Source organism: Falco biarmicus, chromosome 13 (genome assembly GCF_023638135.1).
Source record: "Falco biarmicus isolate bFalBia1 chromosome 13, bFalBia1.pri, whole genome shotgun sequence".
NCBI lineage: Eukaryota > Metazoa > Chordata > Aves > Falconiformes > Falconidae > Falco > Falco biarmicus.
The window spans coordinates 2,772,546-2,797,741 of record NC_079300.1 but is presented as its reverse complement, the minus strand read 5'-3'; the positions used below and the strand labels follow the sequence as shown (position 1 = coordinate 2,797,741).

Here is a 25,196-nt window from a genome sequence, read left to right as displayed (position 1 = left end):
TACCCATCCAAGAGGCACAAACCCACGCAGAAAGCAACGGCGGTGCCACAGGCTGGGCTCGCACCATGTGCTGGGCATTCCGACCCAAGCGCTTGGGCTCGCAGCTAAAAGAAACTCCATCTTCGTTAGGCAAAGAGGACTTTACTCTGCTGCTCCTCGCAGCTAGCTGTGGCTAAGTGCAGAAATGCACGTGACACCGAAACACACACACTTGCTTACAGGGCATCTCAGATTTGATTCCCTGCACCAGATGTGCCTCTAGAAAAAAAGGCCTTTGTAGGATCATCTCTCTGCCCCAGCTTTCCCAGCTTCTCACCCGCACAAACAGGCTGGAGCAGCCGTGGGCGGATGAGAAGTCCCTCGAGCCCCTGTGCAGCTGGGCGGCACAGGTGTAGAGAAACCCCTAGCCCTGCCTCAGCTCCAACCCTCCTCCCTGAGGCCTTCTCTGCAGGAACAGAACTTTAAAAAAATAAAGCTTTCATTTAAAAAGAAAAAAAAATATTCTGCTAAGTTTTTAAGAGAGGATGATGTTGTATTTTTTACTGGATCTGCAGAGAATCCCATTCAACTAAGCAGCTATTTCCAAACATCAAAATAACGACAACAAAACAATCCCTAGTTTTCAGTATACTGCATAAATCTTGGGCTTGCTTTGGAAAAGTATCTGTGGCAAGCTAAAAGCAGCTCCACACATTACATAATCTCTAATGCCATTTATTACGTGCATCACAAGGAAAACTCCTGAAATCACCCCCCCACGCCCCCCTTCCCACGTGCGGGTCTATCTATAACGGTGGTGACTCAGAGCTGCTCCTTGCGCAGCAGATCCACAGCGGGGACTGCACCAGCTTCCCTGCATCCAGGTATGGCGTGGCACAGGGTGACACACACACCTCCACCACCCCACCAGCCTATGTAACAGCTTGTTCCTTTTGCAAAATGACCCGCGAGCGTGCTACGTTGGGCTTAGCATGGCATCTGCTGCAGAAAAGCCACGTTTGCAGCAAGGCTCTTCCTCCGGGGCAGGGAGCCCCGCATGAGCCTCGGGCGCAGGCGGAAAGGGCCAGGCATCATCCCCAACCTCTGGATTTGCTCCTGTGTTCTGTATCCATTTGCGATTACCTGTTCAGAAACGAGGCGAGCAGGCAGGTAATAATTGAAGCAATGAGTGATTAAATTGAGTGGAAGGCTTCTGGCTGTCGTCCAGGTGGGTCAATGGGAAACTATGCTCCTGGATGAAGGCAGTGAACATGTGCTGCTGATCTCCCTGGAGGCACAACCCAGTGGAAAGCCCCAGGAAATCCCTGGGGACCCCCAACAGCCCCCAACTGAGCTGGGAAGAGAAGCCTGGGGAGTACCTGCACTGCCTCCTTTGGCCTTTCTTATCAAGACACGCTCTAACTTAACAGCATTTTATACCACTTATGAGATGACCTAGACAAGCTTTCCTGCAGCTTTCCCCCAAACCAGCGCTGAACTAGAAATGTGTGGTTCAGAAAGGCCTGGAGAACTTCTCCAGGGGGTCCGGTACCAAGCTGGGGACACTAGCATGAAACACTTCCTTTCAAAACCCTGGCTCCGGGTCTCCTCGAGAAGGTCTGGGAAGATGCTGCTCAGCTGCTGCTTGGCTGAGCAGCCCCTGCCTGGCCCTGCGTTGCAGTTAAGCTGGGCCACCAGGAGCAGCCCAAACCCGATGCTCTAGAAGCTTGCAGGGGTGAGGACACAAGGAGTTCAACCCCACGGCGCAGGCAGCAGCACCCCTCCACCTACTCTCTGTGGACATGCCACGGCGGCAGCTGTCCCGCAGAGAAAGGTAACGCAGCTTTACCAGACACGCAGATTCTTGTCGTGAAACAACAGGATTTCATTAATTATCCATCTACAGAAGGAGAAAACACCTGGTATCCACAGTTCTGGGGGAAAACGTACAATTTCTGATTCTGTGCACATCTTTTTGTTGCTTTTTCATATTTTTTTTTCTTTTTAAACTTAGAGAAAGCCCCCTGGCCACGTCCCACAGCACATCTCAAACCCTGTCCCTCTCCAGCAGCATGAAGTGGCAAACACCAGCAGCACCATTCCTCCAGGCAGGCTGGTTCTGCCGGCCCCATCGCTGCCTCGTGCCTTCCCTTGGCTGCTGCACTTCTGCCCCAGGACCAAGGAAATCATTAACCGGGGAGAGGGAGTAATAAGCAGAGGTTATCAACTCTCTCATCATGGTTCCTACTCGGGGAAAACATTCCTTAAAAAAAAAAAAAAGGTAGCTGTGCAGTAAAGCCAAACCCTCCCATTCATGCTGCCTGGGAGCGGAGGGCAGCTGAGCGAGGCAGGTTCCCGCTGCCGTGGGAGGGAAGGGAAGGAGCCCGGACGTATTACTCACACCAAAGCCACAGACAGCCCTTTTCCTTACATGTTTGTCATTTCTCACTGTCCCACAGATTTATTTTTACACACACATGTCCCACGCTGTGTGCCTGAACCCCACCAGCTGCGAGGACTTACACAGGCTAAGAGCTTAGTAAGGGGAAAGCAAAGGGCAGGAGCAGTGCTCGTTCAACCAGGCAGGCTAGCGATGGGCTTCCTTATCTCCGATAAAACCACCAGAAACACTATCCAGCCCACAGTCGTTCCTCGAGGGGCTTTAAAGGTTGAGAGCTGGGAAAGTTTATTTTTCAGGTTGGTATTGGTCAACCTATTTTGTTGATGCAAAAAGCTAGTCTAAATTACTACGCTTTTTCTTCAGATCTCAAAATAAGGATGCAGCTGGATCAGCAGAGGTGAACACTGCACGACTAGCAGAGGGAGAGGCAGGGAGCCCACCACGAGCGAGCCCCACCAGCCCCTCCGGGATGCTCCTGCTCAACCCGAGCCCGTGCACTTGCCCAAGCACACCAAGCTTGCAGGGAACCAGGAATTAAAAATGGGATTTCAGCTTTATTTGCCGACAATTTACTAGGAGTGATGGATTTAGCCCCCCTTTAAGCCAAGCTAAAGCTTTTCCAGGGTTTAAATCCAGCAAGAAAAAAAAAAAAGATTATTTTTTAATCAGTTAATACCAGACATCTGCTTGGAAAAGGGAGTATTTGTTTGGATTACATGCATATATAATGCTTTAGACTATTATTTTTTATTTAAGGAAGATGATGTCGAGGCATTTTCCATCATTTTGGATGTGTTACTCTTCTCTACAAGGGGATAAACTTATAATGGTTTAAGAATCCAAACAGTGTCCTTCCATCTTCCCTGCCCCTTTTACTTTCACGGACCTTTCTGGAGTCCTTCAGTAGCAGCAGCTTTACAAACCCCTCGTGAATTACGGGGGTACCAACTGATCAATTTATTAGGATAAAAAGTGCACTGAAACATTAGAATAAAACTCTTTGTGGTCCTCTGAGGACCAAATATGCTATTGGGGAAACACAGGAAAAAAACCCTACTCTGAGTTACTATTATTTTGGAATTCCTATGTGACCAGGGAATTAAGGAGCATCAGGAAGGGTACCTGTTGCATTTTTATTTTGATGCTGCAGTGCACATCTTGCACTTTTAAGAGCCTCCTGCTCCATTTTTAGCAGTAAGGAATTCATCCAAAATTGTCAATTTTCTACACGTCCCACAGCCAGCATCCTTGCCATTACATAATAAACCCACGATTTTCTCTCCCCTCAAAAACATGGAACAGAAGGTTACAGTAATTTCACATTCCGATACCTCTGATGCGCAGGATGTCAAATGCTTTGCAGGGAATTGGAGTGAATAATTTAAGTCACTTGAGTATTTATAACTTTCTGGTGACATAAAAGTGACAAAACATACAGTAAACAACCAGACTTTTCCATGAAACCCATCTAGAAAGACTCACTGATACCATTGCACAGGCTTAATTTTCAATGGCACAATTTATAAGCTGGATCACACATGCATAACAGAGAATTTACAAGCGGTCTGATGATGAGCAGGTACGATAGCCCACCAAGTATTTACTGCTAATGAACAGAGAACAGTTTCATCTACCAGCTCCTAAGTAGTGTGGGGAGATAGCAACAGGAAAGCTACAGCTGCCTCCTTGCAATTTTATTTATATTCTTAAGAATAAACCATACTTTTGGAAATGCAATATTCATGGTATGCAAAATGCTATGGGGAACATGAACTTTTCAGCAGGATGAGGCAAACCTGTAAGTCTTTGCATCAGCATCAATAAATTATAATGTTGCAATCCACCTCGCTCCGCAGCGCTATTTCTGTCCCATTTGGGAGAGGATTTATAGCAAATCCCATCAGCTACAAACCATTTCCAGCACTTTTTGCCCTGTACACACAGACAGTGCCATACAGGAGACCCGATGTGAAAGCAGAGGGGTTGGGCTAGCTGGCATAACCCACACGTCACCCAGTCACAGCCTATTATTTTTACATTGCCTCAACCGACCCAAAGCCAAACCTCGGCCAGCAGCTCTCCCCGCTGCCGCCGTGCCAACCAGCCCCAGGGCAGCCACCCCAGCAGCATCCCTGGTTGGCCGATGCACCAGGACGTGCCCCTGCCAGCGCGCCTGGACCAGCTGTGCCCGACCTCATCCCCTGCCTCGGCCAGGAGCAGCCAGGCACTGGCCACCGCGGCACCCGTGCCCGGCACAGCCACTCTGCCAGCTGCGACAGGGGGGCACCCGCCAGCAGCCTGCACCCCTGACTTGGGCTCAAAAGCCCCTTTTCTGCCCCAAGCTGCGCCTGGGTGAGGGGATGCTGGCATCAGCGGGAGGCACCCAACAGCTCCTCAAAACATCTGGAATCTCACATAAAAGATTCCCAGAGTTGCAGCTGTATAAATATTGATACAGAATAACTGAAAATCATTAAAAGCATGAGCCCTGAGTAATGTCTTCAGCAGATCTCTTTGATATCAAATTTGGTAGAAGTTTTTAACAAAGCTAATACCCCAGTCATGCATTTTCAAATTCACTGTGCAGCATGTTTCAGGCTTGCTGTGTGCAGCTTGCAGGCGGGCTTGCCTACCCCTCCTCCTATTTATATTTTTCGTTTTCATTTTTCAAACATAAATTTGTTATATTTGAAAAAAATAAAGTTGCATTGGGCCTCCACTAAACACCCTTGCATTTTAACAGCAGGCAGGGAGAGGAATTCACGTGTTTTCTGACAATGAAGAGAGAGCAGGGGAAAAAAACCAGCATGAGATGAGGAAGAAAAGAGGGATTTTCCCTGGGAGGATGAAGGACAGGGTGGCCTTCGGCTTCCTCTGACTGGGGACGACAGGAATTACATGGAAACATTGATGAGTGGGTAGCACGTACACAAATCCCATGTCCCATGCTCAACACATAGCAAACATTAAGCTACTGGTCTGGGGCCAAAAGCAATTTCTGGATGAAATATTAAGCCCTTTTAATTGCAGCAAAATCCCAGAAACGCCATTCTGGCCATGCAGGCAGGCAGACAGCAGTATAACCTGCATTTAAATATGGGCGATTAGTTAGGTTTTAGCATGGCATGTACCAACAGGCTGCACCTATGTTTATTCGACAACAAAAATTAGGTGCAGAGTTATTAATTATAAATTAAGCCACTGACCCCACAGGAGTCAGAGGGCAACATCTGTGGACGGGGACGGGATTATCCTGCTACCAGTCGCCTTGAGCCCTTCTATCCCTTTCCATTCCCTTGGGTTTCTGCAGGGAATGGTTGAGAGGGCTTATTTATGGGCTGGCTTTATTTTTCAACTCATTTCAATTGCAAAATGGATGGTAAAAAGCACAGAACAGAGACTTGCAGGCTGAAGTAAACAAACCATACTACAAACTCACTCTGAAATTAAAAGTTATCTTCAAACAGAGCCAAATACCCTAAATATGACTATACTAATACAAACAGGTAACAGCAGCGTCCTTTAAATGCTTCCTCAATAAAAGTGTGAGTTTACAGAGACAAACCTCCCTCTGAGTCATGGCTAGGACAAAAATAGACAGAAGGGTTTTTTTCACACAGCTCTGATATCCACAGCTCCAAGCACAGCCTGGCAGAAATCTACTTTTTTTTTTTTTTTTTGAAGGGGGGTCTACTTACACTATGCACACAACTCTGAAAAATCAGTGAGCCTTCAGAGAGGCTCCAACCCCTATGCTGTCGAGATCAGTGTTTTTTGGAAGGATGTGATTACTGTGTGGGAACAAACGCAGGTCCACGCGAGCAAAGCCGGGCTCTTGCTTTAGGTTTGCTTCACATTTTCAGCCTTTAAGAAAATGGACACAAAGATGATTTTCTGAGTTTGACACCCAACCCCATTGTCACTTGAGAAAGAAAAAAAACACATTGTCTCGTGGTCAGAAAGCTGATTACAATTAAAAGACATGGCACATTTTGCAATGGATATCAGTTATGAGCTCCAAAAACAATACCATCAAGGAAAAGAAACCCCATCCCTGCCCACTCCTCTGCACATCCCTGCACAGCCCTCTGTGGGAGACTGCCAGGGTGCAAACCCAGTATTTAAAATAAGACGTGAGGCTATACCCCTCGGTAGGGCAGGCACACTGAGTATGAGGCTGGAAAAAGCTAAAAATAACAGGATAAGCAAGGGTGGATCCCAGCTGAGCCTTATTAGTCATGGAGCGAGGCAGCCACGCTGGGCTGCTGCCGGGTGGCAGAGCAGCACCAAATAAGAGCAAGAGAACACTCTTGTCTCTTAAATCACATTTTTTCCCCCTCTCCTGTTCTGCCTCAGGCACTCTTTTCCTCCAAGCAGACGAGCTCCGGCAGCCTCCAGTTTCTACTAATAATGTGGTGTATTGCTTTCTGAGAGTCTTTAAACAGAATAAAGATCACAAGTGATTCATTTTAGGGTGTCTGCTGGAATCGGATCAATATTGACAGACAGGCATGCGAGGGGTTTCTTAAAGGTTTGCGGTTTTTTACTTACACCATCTTTGTGTCAAAACTGAGCCTTTGGGTTGAGTGATGATCATGCCCCTTGATGGGAGGAGTGCCCAGCAAAGGCAGCGCTTGGCCCTGGAGGATTAATTTGGATAATCAGAAGGGGCAAGGTGCAACTTGCTGTTTCACCTTGGGATGAAGCCATAGGACAACAGAGGGATCAATAACCAAGCACAGCTTAGCTGGGTGGGAACCTCCTCCAAGGCTGCTCCAGCAGCCCCATTCTCCCCATCTGCTCCCTTGGTGCTACTTATCATCACAGCATCACCCTGGTTCCGCCACGCTCCACCCCGCCGGCACCAAAACAAGCAGGGCCACCGCTGTGCCAAGGGGACCCAGGTGGCACTGTCCAGCCTCTCAGCCCAGCAGACGTGTTGCTGCCCTGTGCCCTTGCTGCCCAGGCTTTGCTGGAGCCTTCTGAGGGTCTGTCCCAGGGCCACCTCACCCAAAGTCACGCCTTGGCACCGCTTGGCCACCCCAGCCCAGCGGCTGCCTGCAGCTTTCCAGCACCTCAGATGTGAAAATCCCTGGAAGGGCTCAAAATACCTGGGAGCAGAGAGCAGCGCGTCATCCCTGCGCAGCGGGGCTGCATTTGCACACAGTGGCTCCTTGTTCACGAGGCCAAAATGCAGAGAATTACCATTTGTTCTCATGATAGGGGCTGTCTTCTGAGCTTCTCGAAGCACCACATTTATCTGAAACACCATTCATCTCTCCGAGCCTCTTTCCCAGCAGAACTAATGCCCACACAATGCAATCAGGCTCCACGCACCACTCCAATATAATTTTCAAGTTTAAACGGAACAATGATAATTAAGCAGTGAAATAAGTCTTTAGTACTTCAACACTCGTGAAGACAAACAAGAAATCAGATATAAAGAAGAAAAGAGAGCAGTGCTGCAAATAAAACCCCTGCCTTGGCCCGATTTCAGGCCTTGCAGCTGGCCAGGGGAACAGCAGTACTCGCCCCACCCTGTGCCCTGCCACAGCCTCTGCGCTTTATGGTATATTGGACTTCTGCATTCCATGTCAGGGACGGTAAACTCACCGTTACACCCCTGCCCCACCGGGGTAGGCTGAGGTGGCTCTAGGAGTAAGCCCTACCTTCTGCAAACAAGCCCAGTGATATTTTTGCAAAGCTTCAGGAACTTCCAAGGAATCGGGTATCAGCACAACCTGTCGATATCCCATTAAGCAGAAGCTGTTTCTGGGCCTTAGACTTCCTCTACAGAGAAATTTCAGTATGACAAAATCCAAAAATATAAACTATCAGTGCAAAAGGAGCTGGGGAAAAGCTGCTCACAGAAAGAAAGTGCTCAGGTAAGGTGTTTCCTTTCTGCTGCACAGCTTCTCCCTCCATCACCTCTGCCGGGAGCCGCAAGCCAAGCGGAGGGATAATGAAAGGCCTTTTAACATGAAAGTAGAGCAACAGCCAGGCAGGAGCCCTGGTTTGCAAACCAGGGAATCGCAGTCACCCCTCCACTGGCATCCCCACAGTGAGGAGCACATCTGCAGAAAGCAGCTCACGCCTGCACAGCCTCCCCACGGCTTCCTCTCGGCTGGCCGGGGCTGCCCCTCAACCAGTTCTCTTACTAAGCATCGGTAAAATGTCTTTGAGCCCAAAGAGCTACTGCTGGAGGTCAGAGAAAGCCACATGCTCCATCCTCGCTCTTCGCAGTGACTGGCTGCTCTAGAGAAGTCGGTTTTGGCACCTGACGGGTCACTGCTCGCTCAGAACCACTGGTGCAGCCGCCCAGAGAGAGCAAAGCAAAGCTCTTTAGAATAACTACGATTCCTTGACATTCTGTTTGTCCTTGCCTGGGGCCACGTTCCTGCATCTCATGTGTGGGCTGTAGGAAGTCATCTGGGGTGGCATGGGCTGTGCTGGCACTCACACCCACACCCCACCTCGGGAGCAGAGCCTAGGTCTGGCCTGAAGACCCTGGCACAGCTTGATTTTCAGGGGATGCAGGAGAAAGGGAATGGGGGATACCAAATACCTGAGTCGTGGGAGGAAAAAGAGACGGTGATGAGAATGCTAGCCGCTACAGCAAAGCAATTACAGCTTACTGTTACAACATGGGTTTCCCCAGCTCTCAGGGCACTGCTTCAGGGAGCAGAGGAGTGCTCCGCTTTGCTGCAGCGGGCATTGCCCCAGGGAACACTCATCGCCACGTTGGAAACAGCAGCAGCACGTCCAAGGCACGGAGATACCTCTGGTGGCCTTCACCGTGGAAAGTTTATTTTACTAGAAGCTGTTATTTCTCCATCAGGCATGTGCTATGTTACATGTTTACTGGTTTTCCTCCATGTACATTAACAAGCAAAAAAACTTCATAAAGCTGCAGCTACTACATCAAGCTAGCTGGCGCTTCATCTCTGGGATGAAATGCCGTCCCTTGGGGACCCAGGCAGGGACATCTGCAGGGCTGGATCCAGACCTTCAAACTACTTCAGCCTTGATTCCAGTTTTGTTTGGTCCAGCGCAAAACCCGAAAATAAGAGCAATTAACAGGCATGCCTTAAGCAGCGTGTTACATTCAACAGATGACACTGGCTGCAAGCTCCAGCCTCGTTAGCACGTGCCTTCCTACAGGCTCAGCCCCAGCCGGCTGCTGAAGCCCTCAGAAGAGTTTTTGGACACTGCAGAAGCCCTCCGGCATCCACTATTAGTATCAGCAATTTCACTGATATTAACCTTCAGCTAATTCTGCGTCCAAATCATTTCCTGGGTACAAGAGCGTGTTGATAACAAGGCAGGAGGGACTGCAAATGAAGTGCTGGAGAGGGTGGGAGCTCAGAGCCTGGAATGGCAGCACAGCTCCCTAGGGATAACAGAGCTTGCTGCCTCGCATCGGACTGAGCCATGCAGAGGGCTGGGATGGTGAATGGCCCAGGACCAGCACTGCAAAAACTCATCTCGCATCTTTACATCGAGTGAAACATATATATCACGCACACACACACACATATAGCTATACCTGGCAACACGGCATATAGGGACAGTCAAATGCGAGAAACCCTAATCCACACGGCTTGTGGACAGCCTGGACTGATATTTCTTGGGAAACAGGTATAGTTCATCCAGCCTTTGTGCGGGGAAGAGGACTGGATAAGTTCCCAAGCAACTTTTTTGTGCAATTTAAATATTATCAAGGTATGGAAATATTAGCCATTTTAAAAATACGTAAGTGACCAAAGACCCACGCCAAGACGGGGCCGTACGGAGGTCTGTTTGCAGGCACATGCCCTCATTTTCACCTACTTTGCCCTTCTCAGAAGCAGACAACTGGAAAAGGTCCCAGAGATGGTTTTTTCCAATGCTACGGGATGTTTCCCCTCCGCTCCCAACAGCACCCAGGCCAGCCTACAGGAGTAACAAGCTGGGAGTCTTCCTCCTAAGAAAAGGCCTCCTCCATCCTTGCAAGGCACAGCGAGAAGCTGGCTTGGTGATTTTCAACCTGAGAAACAATAGATGAGAAAGCAGAAGAAAGAGAAGGCCAGCTAGATTGTGCCAGGCTACATAACAAGTGACTGGATATTATGCATTAATGCAAATGCACAGTATACAGACAGTTCAGTAAGAAGAAATGATTCACAGATTTTTATTATTTTTAACTACTACGAATAGTTTATCATCAAACTCCTACCAGGCAAAGGAGATAGAGAAGAGGATGGTCATACATGATTCAGGTGCAGAATTCTGATAGTTCCCCAAGTCCCTCTTTAATAAATTCAATATAGGAATTACATTAAATAAAAAGTTTAGATTAAATTTTTAATAACTCACTAAAAGCACTTCGATTCCCTACAGACCGTACATACTAGCAGCTTTTGTATGCATAAAGAATTAAGCACTTTAATATAGTTCTCTTTTTTTAGTGTTGCCATCTACCAGCCGAGAGAGGATTAAATCTCAGCCCGGCACTTCCCTTTCCTTCCCAGCCCCTCCGAATTGCAGCTATTTCCTCCCGCCCAGCCACGCTCGGATTTCATTTTAACAAATCACGGACCAGCTGAAATAAATGGCCTTAGCGCGATTTTCTCATTTAAAGGAGATCTATAGACCACTGAGCAGGAAACCCAGATTGCTGATATAAATAAGATCTACCACTTCTGTGACGCAAATGACTCCACAGGCGCGACAGGGAAAGACAAAGCACCCCAAAATGATACGAGTACTTGAAAAAGCTGGAAACCCTTGAGGGGAAGAGCGATTATGTAGCACCTCAGGTCTAAGGCAACAACTGCAGATAATTGTACGAGTGAAACTCATTTTCCACCGAAGCCATCAGTGCTTTGCTTACAGAAGCAGGATTGATTTCAGATCCAGGTTAGTGGGCAAGATGGAAGAAATATTTTCACATCTTTTTAGTTATAGCTAAGGAAACTTCTCATACAAAAGTTGAATTATTTGCAGATTTAACAGCCAAAACAGACCAAACCCTGCTGCTGGAGATGTTGCAGCCCTCCTTAGCAGCGCTATTCTGCCCTGCACCTGCGATGCTCGGCTGGGGGATGCCTTGCTGGGGGAGCAGCCCCTGGCCATGTTAACCTGCAGTCCACAGTGGGAAACCTTGGAAAGCACTCAACTGATCAGATGATGCCATTTTTTAAAACAGCTATTTGGTTTAGAAAAAAGAAATACCTATACTGAGGGGCACCGGGGAAAATTAGGAAATTAGATGTCCTTCCAGTGGCAATAATACCTAACTTTCGTAACTTAACATGGGAATTTTATACAACCTCACAATAGGCTTTCCCCCACAAAAAGCATCATAAAAGTCCATTTTCCCTTCTAAATATGAAATGGTGGTCCCTGTAAACCTCCTTTGGGCTGCACCACTGCATCCTGGCCACGCTGTCAATACAGCAACTTGCACAGCCGAGTGTATCAGCTTATCAGCTACATCAGTTCCCAAAGACAAGCCTCCCGACACAAGAAAGGAGACATTTTATTTCAGTAGGGGAAGTCGTACTGCCTCCAAACACAAGCTGCTCTGGAGTTCAGCGAGCTTATTTTACCTTCTCAAAGGCAGCTTAGCCAAAATATTGGTAAATGGTTTATCTCCCATGTAAGCGCTTACAAACTAGATCACACAGCACAGGGAAGCTCCCTTTGGCTTTGCCTTTATCCTCTGCTTTCTTGAGATGAGACAATAAATCTCAAGTATCCCTTCCGAACCAAACCCACGCAGGGGTGTGCTGATACACCCCAAGCTGCCCGCCCACGCCCCAGCACAGCGGTGCAAGAGCACCATGGCTCTGCCTGCCCACCCCAGTGAGCATCCCCCGCTCGCTCCTACCGCTCCCTGTCCTACAGGCACTGACAGTTGGGGTGCTCCTTGCCCCGACAGCACAAGTTATGCTGGAGAACAGCACACCTATCTTCACTACAGGAGGAGATGCAGCAGTGCTCAAAATGCGCGGGGAGGGCAGGACCGGGCTCTGGTGCACACCAGCCTCAGGCAGCATCGCTGCTCCGGAGCGACTTGTATCGATGGTACATGAGCACTGAGGAGTTATCTAAAGCACAGCATGAAGCAGATTGGTTTTGCCTGGAAAATCTCTCTCTAGATGCTGTTTACAATACCAAGTTATTGCAGGAGCACTGCCTGGCTTAGGTGCTCCAAGCCCACCTACCTCTGCAGGAGGCAGGGACCCAGTTTTCCACCACGGACATTCATTTTACGGATTTTTTTTTTTTTTTCTGTTAGGAGTAGGAAAAATGACGCCCTGAATGCAGCCAAAACCCAGTTCTTGCCTTTCCAGTTTCTACACAAACTTTAAAAAAAATAAACAAGTGTTGCACTTGGTTTTCCAACTCGCAGCCATTAGGGCAAAACCGCTTTAAATCCAGGCAGAGAGAAATAAGGAAATAAATCTCAACAATTCTTGCTGTCCATATCACTGCTAAGCCAATTCTGCTGTGCACCTAAACACACTTGGTAAGGTTTTGGGAGTATTTGGAGTATTATTTAAAACATTTAAATAAGGAGCTTCAGCAGACGTGCCTGAGGTCCCTGTGGAACGACCGTGACCATTACCTTTGCAGCTGAGGGCAGCCCTGCCCTACAGATGCAGGATCCCTGAAAAGGCAGGGATCGCTCCGTGCCAGACCCAGGACCACTCGCCCACCCGTCTGCCGTGCAGGGGCTGACGCCGGCGGGGCAGCAGGGGCTGCTCCATGCTTAGCAAATCCCTGCTGGCCATCCCAGCTCCTCCGGCAACCTCCGCCTGGTTAGACTTCAACCCTATCGCTTTCTGCTTGCTGCATTTTATTACCTTTCTAAGTGCCCGCGAGAGTTTGAGGGCCTGGTGAGTTTAATACTCATTCCTGAAAAGCTTTGTCAGCAGCAGCTCTGGCAGTCGCTGCTGGGATGGAGCTAGCCTGGCTTTCAAGTGCTCCTCAGTAGATCTGTAACGTGGTTTGAGTTGCACTGAAGAAACACTTTTCACATGGTTTTTAAACACCCTCTGCCTATAATTTCTCTCTCCGCATACACCGTTATTTGCCATAGCGCCAGGTGTTACAGACACCCCATCCTACTCCACTGCCAGGCAGAGCGCAACCGCAGTAACTGCTGTCTGTCCAACATAACAGCGGCAAAAATAACAGGTTTTACACAGCACAGGTCAATTCTGAGAATTAAAAACCCACTACCTTGCGTTTATCACACCCAACGTGCAAGCAACAGATACATAAGTACATAATTATTATCCTGTCAAATAAGCGTTCCTGCTGCCCACTGCGATTTCAACCCCAGATACTCACTTAGGCTTAAGTGGGAATTTAAAGGTATTAGTCAAGGTGCAGCAGGAGAGGGGTACAGGGCTCCAGACTGCAGAATCCCATCATTTCAAGATCACACAAGCAAAATGATGTTCTGAGACAATAAAAATTTTGACTTGCATATAGGCTCACCTCTCGTTTCAGAAACCCTTAGCATTTGCTACTTAAGATAGCCAGTACCAAGAATACTCTTTTAAAACATACTTATTGGCCTTATACAGTCAGCAATCACGAATAGCGCCCTTCAGTACTGCACACAAGTACAGTCAAGGGAGATTTACCGTTGCCTGCAACACAATTAGTGTTAGAACCACCCAGCGTTCTCAGCTTTTTTTGGCAATTTCCACACCCCATACAAACCACTCACCAATCGACTGGGAAGCACTGCCAGCTCGCCCGGGTCCATCACACAGAGGTGTTCACAGAATAGTAATACTCGAATAAAGGAGAATCATTCATCAAAAAAGAATCCGTATGCTGTCACCCCATGTATTTAGCACTCTGTTTAATGAAAGGCTCTGCAGCAGCAATGGAGATAAAGTTTTTGCTCCAGATTATTAATTGCGAGCATTTTGCCTGGCCGAGTTTCAGAAGCAGCAAACATACATCTTTCCAATCCATATAACTACCAACGCTCTTCAAGCAACAAGCACTTTAGAGTACCTATAGATGTTTTCTTAGCTTAATGACATTGCACACTTTGGCAGAATCATTAATATCTTGCCAGCCTCATCTAACCTTTGAGCTGGGTGGAAAACGGCCAAAGTACGGTGCTGCTTTGATTCACCCACAGCAGAATGCGGCAGTGATGCATCGCCCGCTGCAATATTCCCCGCAGGTCCCGCACACCCAGGGACACCGGCACAAAGCAGGCACAGACCCCCGGTTTGACTGAAACTGCAGTGATTTTCCACAGCTAAAAGGTTTGATTTTCATGTCAGCTAAGCCTTAAAACAAATGAACTGCCCCAAAGAACCTCTCTCATCATGACTTGACTTTCTTCAGTAGCCTGCTGAAGAGTTAAATGGTCAAATCGAATAGGTAAAAGAGCTGTCAGGTGGAGAGAGAAGGTCTTGCTGGACCTCTGCGCTGCAGGAATGACAGAAATACAATTTCCTGCAAGGTAGAAGTTTGATTTTGAAAATCAGTGTGCCAGAAGTTAATGCACTGACAGTTCTTGTCTGGGGAAAATTGCTTTCAGGCATTAAACCCCTGGCTGTTACTTCTCTCTCCCAACACTTGCAGCCAAGACAAGATTGAACATCATCTAGGGATGAAGAACGTAACACTTTAAGCAAGCTCAATCAGGCAATTATTACTTATTTTAAGCGAGAACAAACTCGCTGTCAATCTTCAAGCAAATATTTGCTCCCTAAATGCCTGTAGGGACAACACGCCGCAACACCAGGGCTCTGCGCTTGGTCCCGGCCCCTGTTCCCGACAGCCCTGCTACACCCACACTCTCGCAGGGCTTTAAGAAGTGCCCGTTGGGTGCAGAAGCACCGCTGCTCACTCCATTTCTCTATTCCCTCTTGCCAGACCGGTCTACACATTTCTCCTTCCACCACAGCTGCTCTGACCCAGCTCTCTCTCCAGAGCTGCCCTACTGCTCGGTCAATACCAGACCCCTGCCCATGGCCAATTATTACATTGTTTAAAGATTCCACCCCACACTGCAATATATACTTTGAATTTATTTCAAATTTTCAGCAGCCGTGAGAGGAGACACCTATAAAGCCACAGGCAGAAGAAACAGGTATTAACACGGTCTGCGATAACTTCCATCCTACAGCTTTTGGCACCTCCTGTTAGCCCTTTAAGCCCTTTGCAGGGTTTTCCAGCCGTTTTCAAATGCAGACCTGAAACTTTTCCAACCTACACACAGCAGGTTTAGGACTGCCACCACTGCCTCCGGCTCTTCTTCGCCACCTTTCCAGGTCCCCCCCAAAGGGGTCTGCAGACCCCTGTGGGCAGCTGGCCGCCCATCAAACACAGCTCTGAGCAAAGCTGGAGCACCCTGCCCACCTCCACTAAGTCAAGACAGCCTCAAGGATCAAACAAGTCAGAAGGAAACAAATTTAACTTCCTAACACACTGTAAACACACGAGCCCCCATGCCTGAGGCTGTGACGTGCCTGGGCAGACGGTGCTGATACGCGATGTGTTACAGGTCCTGCCAAAGGCACCAGCTAACCGGTGTCTGTCTGTCTCCACAGTGTATGCAGGAATATTTTAGCAATGAGAAGGGAAAATCCAGACTCCAGCACACCCTTACCCATGCAGAAGGCTTCTGCGGAAGTCCTGGAGGCCGCAGGGATGAGCTTTTATCACCACTGCCTGCGATAAGCCTGCTTTGTGGACAGCAAAATTCATTCGGTAGTGTCATTCATCTCCAGACTGTCACAGGCACCCAAGTCTCTTTGCGAGGGTGAGTCGGCTGGCTGTGCCATTTCCTCTCCTGCAAGTGTTTTTTGTTTTTTTTTTAATTGACGACGGAATTTGCAGATATTATTTTCAGAAAATACATCCTATTGATTGTAATTACCATCCTCGGAGATGCAATGGAAAGAATATTAAAACCATTAATGGTGATTTGGATTTTATTAGAGCCATTAGTGAAAAGGCAAGCAGAGCACCGTTGCTTCCCAAGCACCTCAGCAGCTCCTAAGCACCATAAATCATCTCACGGCACATTTGTTACCGCTTTGGATACAGCCAGGAGTTGAGCAAAGGGGGGGAAAAAAAAGAGAGGGGAGGGGGCAGGCTTCATGCAGCTGGGTGATGAGATTGGTCCAACCACCTTTTAAATGAACCTTTTAAGCATCAACTGCCTTCAGAAAAGATGTCATTTCTTCTCTTAAGTAGATGCCGGGCAGACTCAAGAGCCATGTAACGCAACTCATTGGGTCTGTGCGTGCCAGAGCAGGCTTGCAGGCAGCTCGGCTGACCCGCAGCTCCAGAAACAGTCATTTCACCCTCATTTGGGGAAGAAAGGAGGAAACAGCCTGCATTTCTAGACATCATCTTCCCATGGGTACCTGGCCCATGTGAGCCCTCGCAGAGCCACCATGCTGATGCGGCATTAGGGACCTGGGTGGTATTACAGCAAGCCCACACCTTGAGAACAACCTGCCCATGGCCACGGCATGGCCAGGACAGACAGACCTGCAGCCCAGCACCACCCAGCCCGGCTGGTCCTGTGCTCTCTCACCAGCATCACTTAACAGGGCTGCTGATGCTGAGCAGAAGTCACCAGCCTCTTCCAAACGCTCCCCCGGTAGGAGCTTCTCAACCCTGTATGCAACCTGAGGAACCAGCCTTGCCCCTCATGTCTCCTTTGTGTTGTGCAATCACATCGGGAAGCGAGATAACAGCCATTCCCATGTAATTAATATTCTCTTTTTCCAACCTTCCCAGCAACCTGGGGCAGATCTCTGCATGTACAGAGGTGACCGAAGGTCCCTCTTCAGCTTAAATATTCTTAGCCCAGCTGCAGCCCTCCTGAGCACTCCTTGCATTTCAGCCCAGATGTTCCTTGCCTAGAAAACCTCCTAAACCCACGTGAGTATTTCCTTAGAACCGTGAATTTCCTCTTCTCCTGGGACTCCAGCCTGACCAACATCCCTCTGCAGGGATTCAGCACAGGTCACTGCTGGCTTGCAAAGACTCGGCACAGGTCACTGCTGGCTTGCAATCACCAGAAACTCCTGAAACCAGCTTCAGATGCTGCCAGCCAGGGACAGGAGGCAGGGATGGAGTGGGCAGGGTTCTTCTCCCAGCACATCTGACCCGACGGCGAGCAGACCCCAGAGCAGTGGCCTCTCTCCTGCCTTCTCTTGCAGCACGATAAAAAGCAATTAAATACAGGTACCAACAGCAGAAAGAACTCTCTGTTCCTCTAATCTCACAGCATTCGCTCAGGATTTTATATTCTTTAATAGAACATCTACACTGGATTCCTGATAACGCAAACCAGCCCAAGAAATGCTTCCCCTCACAGCAACAGCTGCTATCACACCACATCCCTGGTGACAAGATCATTTTAGACTACACCAGTCAAGGCCTATAGCACTGAAATTCTCCTTTTTCTAACATATTCTGCTAGCAGTTGGAGCAAGCTAGTCCGTTTCTCTGTAGTTACTTCCTGGATGGTTTCACTTAATGATTTTCATGTTTACAAACACTTGAGCTTCCAGTAGGGCAAGGCAAGGTTTTGTTATAAATAACAAGATACCAAACCACAGGAAAATGTCAAGGGCAGGAGGAAAAAAACAAACCCGAACATAAAAGGAGATTCTTCTCTTCAATCTGGTTTTAGTTAGCCTTCAAGGTACTGAGTCCCCGCAGCTGATGGGGCATAAGCCTGGGTGCTACAGCCACATCAAACCACCTCCTAGCTGGCAGGGGGTGTGTGTGGGGGGGGGGGGGGGGCAATGCCCCTGCCCAGCAGGGCCTGGGCTGCTGCCAACAGCCCCTTCCCTCTGCCCCAGGCAGGCAATGGAGGGAGCAGAGCTGGAACACCTTCTCCTCCTCCTCCCTCTGCGCCAGGGGAAGGGGAATCCGGGCATCGAAGCAGCAAAGACGAGACTGGGAAAGCTCCTTGTTCAGGTGCCTCTGGGACCACTGGCTGGGTGAAGGGCTGAGGAAGGTCTCTCCAGGGCCACATACACTGAAAAACTCATGTTTGCAGAGCGGAAAACTCCAGTTGCTGGTGAGCATAAGAGGACTGGCAGCTCAGCCCTACCCATGGGGAGATGCTCAGAAGGCACTGGGCTCCCTGATGCCCAGATCTGGGTGGCCATCGCGGTTCTGGCTGGCTCCACATGCTGCTGAGGAGTGCTCAGGCTGCAAGCACACGCTGTAAACCTTGACTCTGGGCAGGACAAGCCAGGGCGTGAAGCAGCCGTGAATGCCTTCCAGTGCCTTCGTGCTTGCACGAGGGAACAGAAGGATGGAGGAGGAAAATCCTTACAGAGGTGAAGAGGCAAAATTCCTTTGGTGATACCTCACCTCGTTAAGCACACACCTGGAGGCAAAGAGTTTCCAGCACTGCTGATGCTGCCAGCAGCTTGGGCAGCAGGAGTTTATCAGATAACGCTGAAGCAATGAGCTCCCAAACCACAAAAATGAGTTGCTTCCCCCCCCCCCCCCCTTTTTTTTTTTAAGCTGAGTTTCTGCACAAATGACTGTAATTAGGGATGTTACCTGTTGGTTCCTCAGGGCACTGAGGCTACAGTGTTCAGGCTTTGGAAAAAGCCTCCTGCACAGCAGCTGCCCCACTCCTCTATCAGTTTATTTATCATATCCAGCACCCACCGAGATTTCTCTCAGATTAGGTGTAACTTGAGGATTTAGGGGGAAATCCCCACCTCCCTGAGCCAGATGACTTCACAGGAAGTCAAGGGATGGAATGCCTTAAAAAAAAGGGAAAAAAAATAATTTAAAAAACATGAAGTGCTCCAGCAGCAAGGCCGCAGGGCATGGTGGCGAAGCACACATCTCTCATCATGTGTGTCATCACATCCGAGGGCTCCTGCAGCGGTTTTGGGAGATTTTGTAGATTCCTTTTAATTCATATGTGATGGAAGTCTCCGCCGGCATGGTGTCACGCGTGCAGCGCCTGCTCAGCTGCCCATGGCTGCGCCTGGCATCTCCGAAGTTACGGGCAATTCCTAAAACACTCTGCAAATGATGCAGCCGCGTAACAATTTACAGGGTTTTCTGTAAAAACACGTTTTGAGGCTTCGTCTTGGCCGACAGCAGGTTGTCATCCTCCCTTCCGCAAGGGGAACACCCCCCACTGCGCCGCCAGTGTCCCCAGCCAGCGGGAAGGCGGCTCTTCCTCAGTTTTTGCAGGGAAAACCACCCCTGGAGCCGGCTCAGCGCTGGCGGAGGCACCTCGCCCCCACCGGGCGCCGGCACCAGCCGCTGCCCGTCCCCGCTGCCGCCCCCCGGAGATGCCCCGGGAAAGTTGTACCTCCTCCGGCCCCCCGCTTCCCGCAGGCACCGCCGCACCGGGCTGGGGGACGCGTACCCCTCCTCAGCGCGACCCCACGCCGCCCCAGCGCCACCGGGTGCCGGTCCCGGGAGGTGGGGGGGGCATCCCCACCGCGACCCCCCAGCGCCGAGGCCGGCTCCCCCGGCATGGCCGCGGCCGAGCAGCGAGTCACCGCCCCGGGGGCAGCCGCACCCGCCGCCCGCCCGCCCGCTCCTCCGCCCTCCCGGCCCCGGGACTCACCGAGGCGGGGCTGGCCCGCTGGCCCCGCTCCTGCTCCCGGCACTGCAGCCCGGCCAGGTGCCTCTCCAGGGCCGCCCAGTCCATAGCCGGCGGCTGCGGCTCCCGAGGGGGCTGCGCCCCGCCGCCCCGCCGCCCGCCCGCCGCCCGCCGCTCCTGCGGGGGTACCGGCGGCGGGCGCTGGGGCTGGGGCGGCCGCGGGCGGGAGGCGGCGGGGCGGCGGGGCGCGGCGGCGGCGGGGGAGCCGCTCCGGCGGGCGGGCGCGGCGCGGCAGCGGGCATCGCCGGCGGGGCAGCGCGGCGGCGGCCGGCGCGCCGGCGGGGAGGGCAGGTAGCCCCCGTCCTCCTCCTCCTCCTCCTCCTCCGAGTCCTCCAGCGCCGCCAGGTCCAGGCTGCTGGGGGACGGCGAGGACTTGCCCTCCGAGCACGGCGTGGCTTTGCTGGAGTTGGACTCCGAGCTGGAGCGGCTGCTGCCGGCGTCGCTCCCTAAATCCATCCCATCCTCCCGGGAGTCCTGCCGGAGAGAAGCGAGAGGCGCCCGTCAGACAAACCGGGACCCGGCCCTGCCCGCCGGGCACGGGAACCGCCGGCCCGGGGCGGGCCGCCCGCCTCGCCGGGGCCGCCCCCGCAGCACCGGAGCCGCCGCTGCAGCCGCCGCGGGGCGGCCCCGGGCCGGGGCGGGGAGGAGGCGGCCCCGCGCGCGCAGCGCCCTCCGCGGGCGGCAGCGGGAGGAGCGGGCGGGGGGCGGCGCTCGGGGGGGGCCGGGAACCGCCGCCGTGGCGCCCGCAGCCCCCGCCCCGCTGCCTGCGGGCAGGGTGCGCAGCGCCTGCCCCGGGCTCCCCGCGTGGCTCTGCCGGGAGAAGCGCCGGTGGCCGGGAGGGCGCCTTGCGCCATCGCTCTGCGCCGGGCTCGGGGGGCCCGGCTTCGCGTGGGGCTTCGCGTGGGCTCGGTCACTCGTTACCAGTGCCACCACCAGTGCCACCACCAGTGCCACCCCCAGGGTGCACACGGGCACGCGTGGCGCATCGCCGCTTCCCGCACTCTCCCGTTTCTTTCCTTTTCTTTTTTGGCAGTAATTTCAAATAACTAGTTAAGAGGGGCCTATAAATAACTGCTAAAAAAAAAAAAAAGCTAAAAACCCTAATTTACTTGATATATTCTGGGTCACTGAAGCCATATTTAACGTACAAATGTTCCCATTCCCAAATCCATTTGAAGAAGAGCTTTCCAGGCTGCGTGGCCGAAATGGGGAACATTAATCATGTGGCAGAGCACCCCCGGAACGGTCTTTGGGAGACACGGCAGCATCCAGCTCTGGCAGGTCCCTACAGACCCAGACCAGCAGATACAGGGAGTAGGGAGAATGTTGGGGATGTATTCCTGCAGCCCTGGGGTCTGGCAGAGGGAGAGCCAGCAACTAGTCTTAATTAAATTCAACCATTTAATTGGATCGAGAGTTTATTTTTTGGCAGAAATAGGAAAACTATGTAAGAAACACATCCTTAAGGTTGCGCGGGGTTTAGAGCTGTCCGGTGGGGTGGGGTGGTGGGGTGATACCAAGCAGTGGTACACACGCCAGAGCCTGTCTGTGGCACAGACACCCGGGGGGGGGGGGGGGGGGGGGGGCAGGGGTCTGGTGTGGCAGTACTGGGGGTCCCCTCCTCTACGGTTTCCTGCTCCATAACATGTCTGCATGCCGGTGGTCCAGCCTGGTTTGTCGCTTCACCCAAAGGGGGTAAAGGGAGGAAGGAGGGAACATCTGCAGCCAGTTAACTCCCGTGGCTTTTGAACTCCTCGCTACGCAGCTGTTCATCCCAAGGAGTGGCAGAGCCGCACTGGAGGCCATGCCTACGCTGCCGACCTGCGAGTCTTATTTAACCCCCATCTCTTTGGTAGCAGTGCCCGAGTGCCATGGAGGGCCATGGCTTCACTCCCAGGAACCCATGCAGGGTACCAAAAACGCAACGGCACAACGCAGACAGAAAGGAGATTTGTGTAACCTGCCGGGAGCTGGGGCAGACTTGGGCTGAACTGGTTTAGGTGTCATGGAGACACCTGCTTTTTGTCCAGCTAAGCGTGCCGCGTGGGGCCAGTGACCCTGGCTCCTATCCACAGCTTGGAAGGATAAAACAGGAGTATGACACACGGTGAACAGCAGTACAGCTTATTTGGCCAAGGTGATATTAACCTCTCTGGTTAAGTGTCTCTACCAGGTGCTCTCCAGGTTACCAGCACAGATTATCCCAAGTTACTCTCGTGTTAACCAAGAGCATCCATGTTCAGGGCTGCATCCCTCCTCCCCGCTCGGTCCCTGCTTGCTTCCCAGGCTCCTGGCACTTGTGGTTGGGACTTACAAAATCAGTTACCGTGTAAAATGCAGTTTTAAAGATAATTCCAACAAATGACAGGAAGCAAAGAGTTAAGCCTCGATGCTGGAAAAGGATTATATTGGCAAAAGTTTTTACCAGTTGCACACCTATAAGTTTAGGAGGAGGATGGCATTTGACATACTTTGCAGGGCGCAATTCTTTATTTGAGTCTATTTTAGTGTCGCCACCACCCTAAAAAGCAAATATCTGCTGAGCAAAGCGGAGGAGCTGCCTTATTGTCTCCAGTCTGGCAGTCACAGGCTGTGGAAAGCTTTATTTATAGGAGCTCATGGTGTGCCTGTGTGCTGCTTTGGGCTGGGGTACAGTTAATTTTCTTCACGGCGGCCGGCACTGGCCGTGTCTGGGGTTTGTGGCGGGCACAGCGTCGATAACCCCGGGATGCTCAGTCCCTGCTGAGCAGCGCTCACACAGAGCCCAGGGCTCTGCTGCTCCTCACCCCACCCCACGGCGAGCGGGCTGGGGGGCACCGGGAGCTGGGGGGACCCGGGAGCCGGGGGGACCCGGCCGGGACAGCTGACCCCCCTGACCCCAGGGTACCCCAGACCATATGGCGTCACGCTCAGCACGTACAGCTGGGGGAGAAGGAGGAAGGGGGGACGCTGGGAGCGATGGCCTTTGCCTTCCCAGCGCCCGTTACACGCAGAGCCCGGCTCTGCTGGGGCTGTACATAAAGACCTGCCCACCCGTGGGAAGCGGCGACAGAATTCCTTGGGTTGCTTTGCTTGCGCACTCGGCCTTTGCTTCAGCTATCGAACTGCCTTTATCTCAGCCACCAGTTTTCTCACTGTTACCCTCCCGATTCTCTCCCCCATCCCACTGCGGGGGAGCGAGCGAGCGGCTGAGCGGGGCCGAGTTGCCAGCCGGGGATACACCACGACAACCTGATTGATTCGGAAGATTTCTTCGATGCAAGGAGAGCACTGATAACATCTTGTGGAAGATGAGAGCTCCTCTCCTGTGTAGTACATCAAATTTCCCAGTGCAGCACCAGCCCGTGATGCCCAGAGGGGCACGTTGTGGGTGGCAGCCACCTCCCACTACAAACGTGCCGGTTCTGGGTGCAACAAGGCTTTTCCAGCCACGGTGAGCACCGTTCAGCCAACGCGGCTGGCTCGGTTGCCTCCCCGGCACTGCTTCTCCACACTGCCAGACCTTGCAACAGCCTGCCTGCTGCCCTGTCTTCAAACGATGGTGTTCTCTCATGAGGTTAACAAGAATACACGTGTCTGATGATTTTCTAAGTTTCTCTCTCTCTTTTTTTTTTTTTTTTACTTTTCTTCATAGCAGACAGATACGATCATTTTTAATCTTGTACTAAGCCCTCTACATTTCTAATTATATGTGGAGAGTATATTTGCACTCGACCATTCACAAGAAGAAACCAGATATTGTTATTCAAAACACATATGTAATTTATCTCATTTACAAGCCCACATCAAATAGGTTGCTTCTCCAATGCAATGAAAAACTTGAAATTCATTTGAATTTTTAAGGGTGAAGAGTGTGAACACAAGCCCTTGTAGATGAAAGAACATGCTTTACAGTTATTTTATTCAGTGCAAAGAAGGTTTTAGTACAAGTAAGGCATGTTGAGTTTATTCTGAAACAGAAATATATCAAAAATAAGATACTTATTACTTTCATGGGATGAATGCAGTGCTGTTTTAAAAGCCAGTTTGCATATTATCATAAGCTATTAGATTTATTTCGTTTTACCATTCCGGCACTACACTAACCCCATTCTAAAATGCATTTTATGTTCTTTCTCTTTCTCTTGTGCTAAATTGCAGAAGCTTTTGGGTCAGGGAAGGAAGGCAGGCAAGCAGGGAAGTCACAACCACCCTGAAGCTGCCTCCTCCTCCTGGCCTTCACAGACATCATACAACTCCCTAAGTATGAGAACACCTCCTCTGGCTGGGTCCTCACCTCCCCCACCGCTCAGCACCCTCCTGAGCTCCTGAACCCTAAGCAGCCCCGCACAGGACGTGCTGCCCGATGCAGGCAGTGAGATGGGAGCAGAGGGCCACAAAGCCCACCTGCCCCACCAGAAAACCGGTGAGTCCCTGGCATCAGTCAGTCCTCGGATACCCAAGGCGGCCAGCTAGTGATGGCTTTGAGCACAGTCAGTAGCGAATGATGACATTTGATCTGATATTTTCTTAACCAAATGCTTTTGGATTGTGACTTTTCAAAAAGTTTGGATTTTTCCCAGCTTTGAAAGTCTGGCTTTCCTGCCAGCTTGTCCATTTAGTCTCCCCTCTCCTAGAGCAGCCCCAGCCAGATGCTCTCCAGGTGGGCTAGTTCAGTTTGGGCTGTGTTTCAAGGGAAAAGGACAGAGCTGCAGCCTCTGGGTACTTTCAGCTGAAACTGGATGGTGTTCCTCATAGTGAATGGGTTTGCTGCTCATACTTGTGCAACGTGGAGCCTACTGAGAGCCCGAGGTTAGACTCAGAACCAGTCCAAAGAAACTGTGTGTAAAAGTCTGGCTGGGGTTTCTGAGGGGATTTCTCTTTAATTGACTTCCACGCAGAGCTGACTGCTGTCATTATGCAGGCAGGGACTTGCTGGGGAAATGTCGCGGACCCACCTGCCCCAAGATAGCACAGGAAAGCATCGTTTCCTTTGAACACAAAGAATTTATGCTTCCCACTACCCCTAAAGAGGAAAAGAACTGCACTGAGATCAATGCACATTTCCTTTTCATAGGACAACCACTCTGTAAGTATTTCTGGTTTTTGTCATCCCACGGGCAGCAGAAAGGCTGTCAGCATTTGCCTGGAGTCCGTGTTGGACCCCAACACACACCTAAGTGAGCATAGGCCCCCAAAAATCAG

At 50.9% G+C, this 25,196-nt stretch overlaps 1 protein-coding gene and 1 long non-coding RNA gene across 2 annotated transcripts in view; both read right to left on the bottom strand.

Annotated features, from left to right (window-relative positions):
* SCHIP1 (schwannomin interacting protein 1) overlaps positions 1 to 25,196 on the bottom strand; it is a 58,814-nt gene that overhangs the window by 20,148 nt on the left and 13,470 nt on the right. The window contains exon 2 of the mRNA XM_056358737.1: positions 19,977 to 20,486. Coding sequence (XP_056214712.1) covers positions 19,977 to 20,486 — 510 coding nt within the window. The remainder of the gene's footprint in view (positions 1 to 19,976; positions 20,487 to 25,196) is intronic.
* Positions 10,527 to 15,131, bottom strand: LOC130158191 (uncharacterized). The gene is made up of 2 exons (XR_008825200.1): positions 12,891 to 15,131; positions 10,527 to 12,855 (listed from the first exon to the last, which is right to left on the bottom strand). It is a non-coding gene; the product is annotated as an uncharacterized LOC130158191 (long non-coding RNA).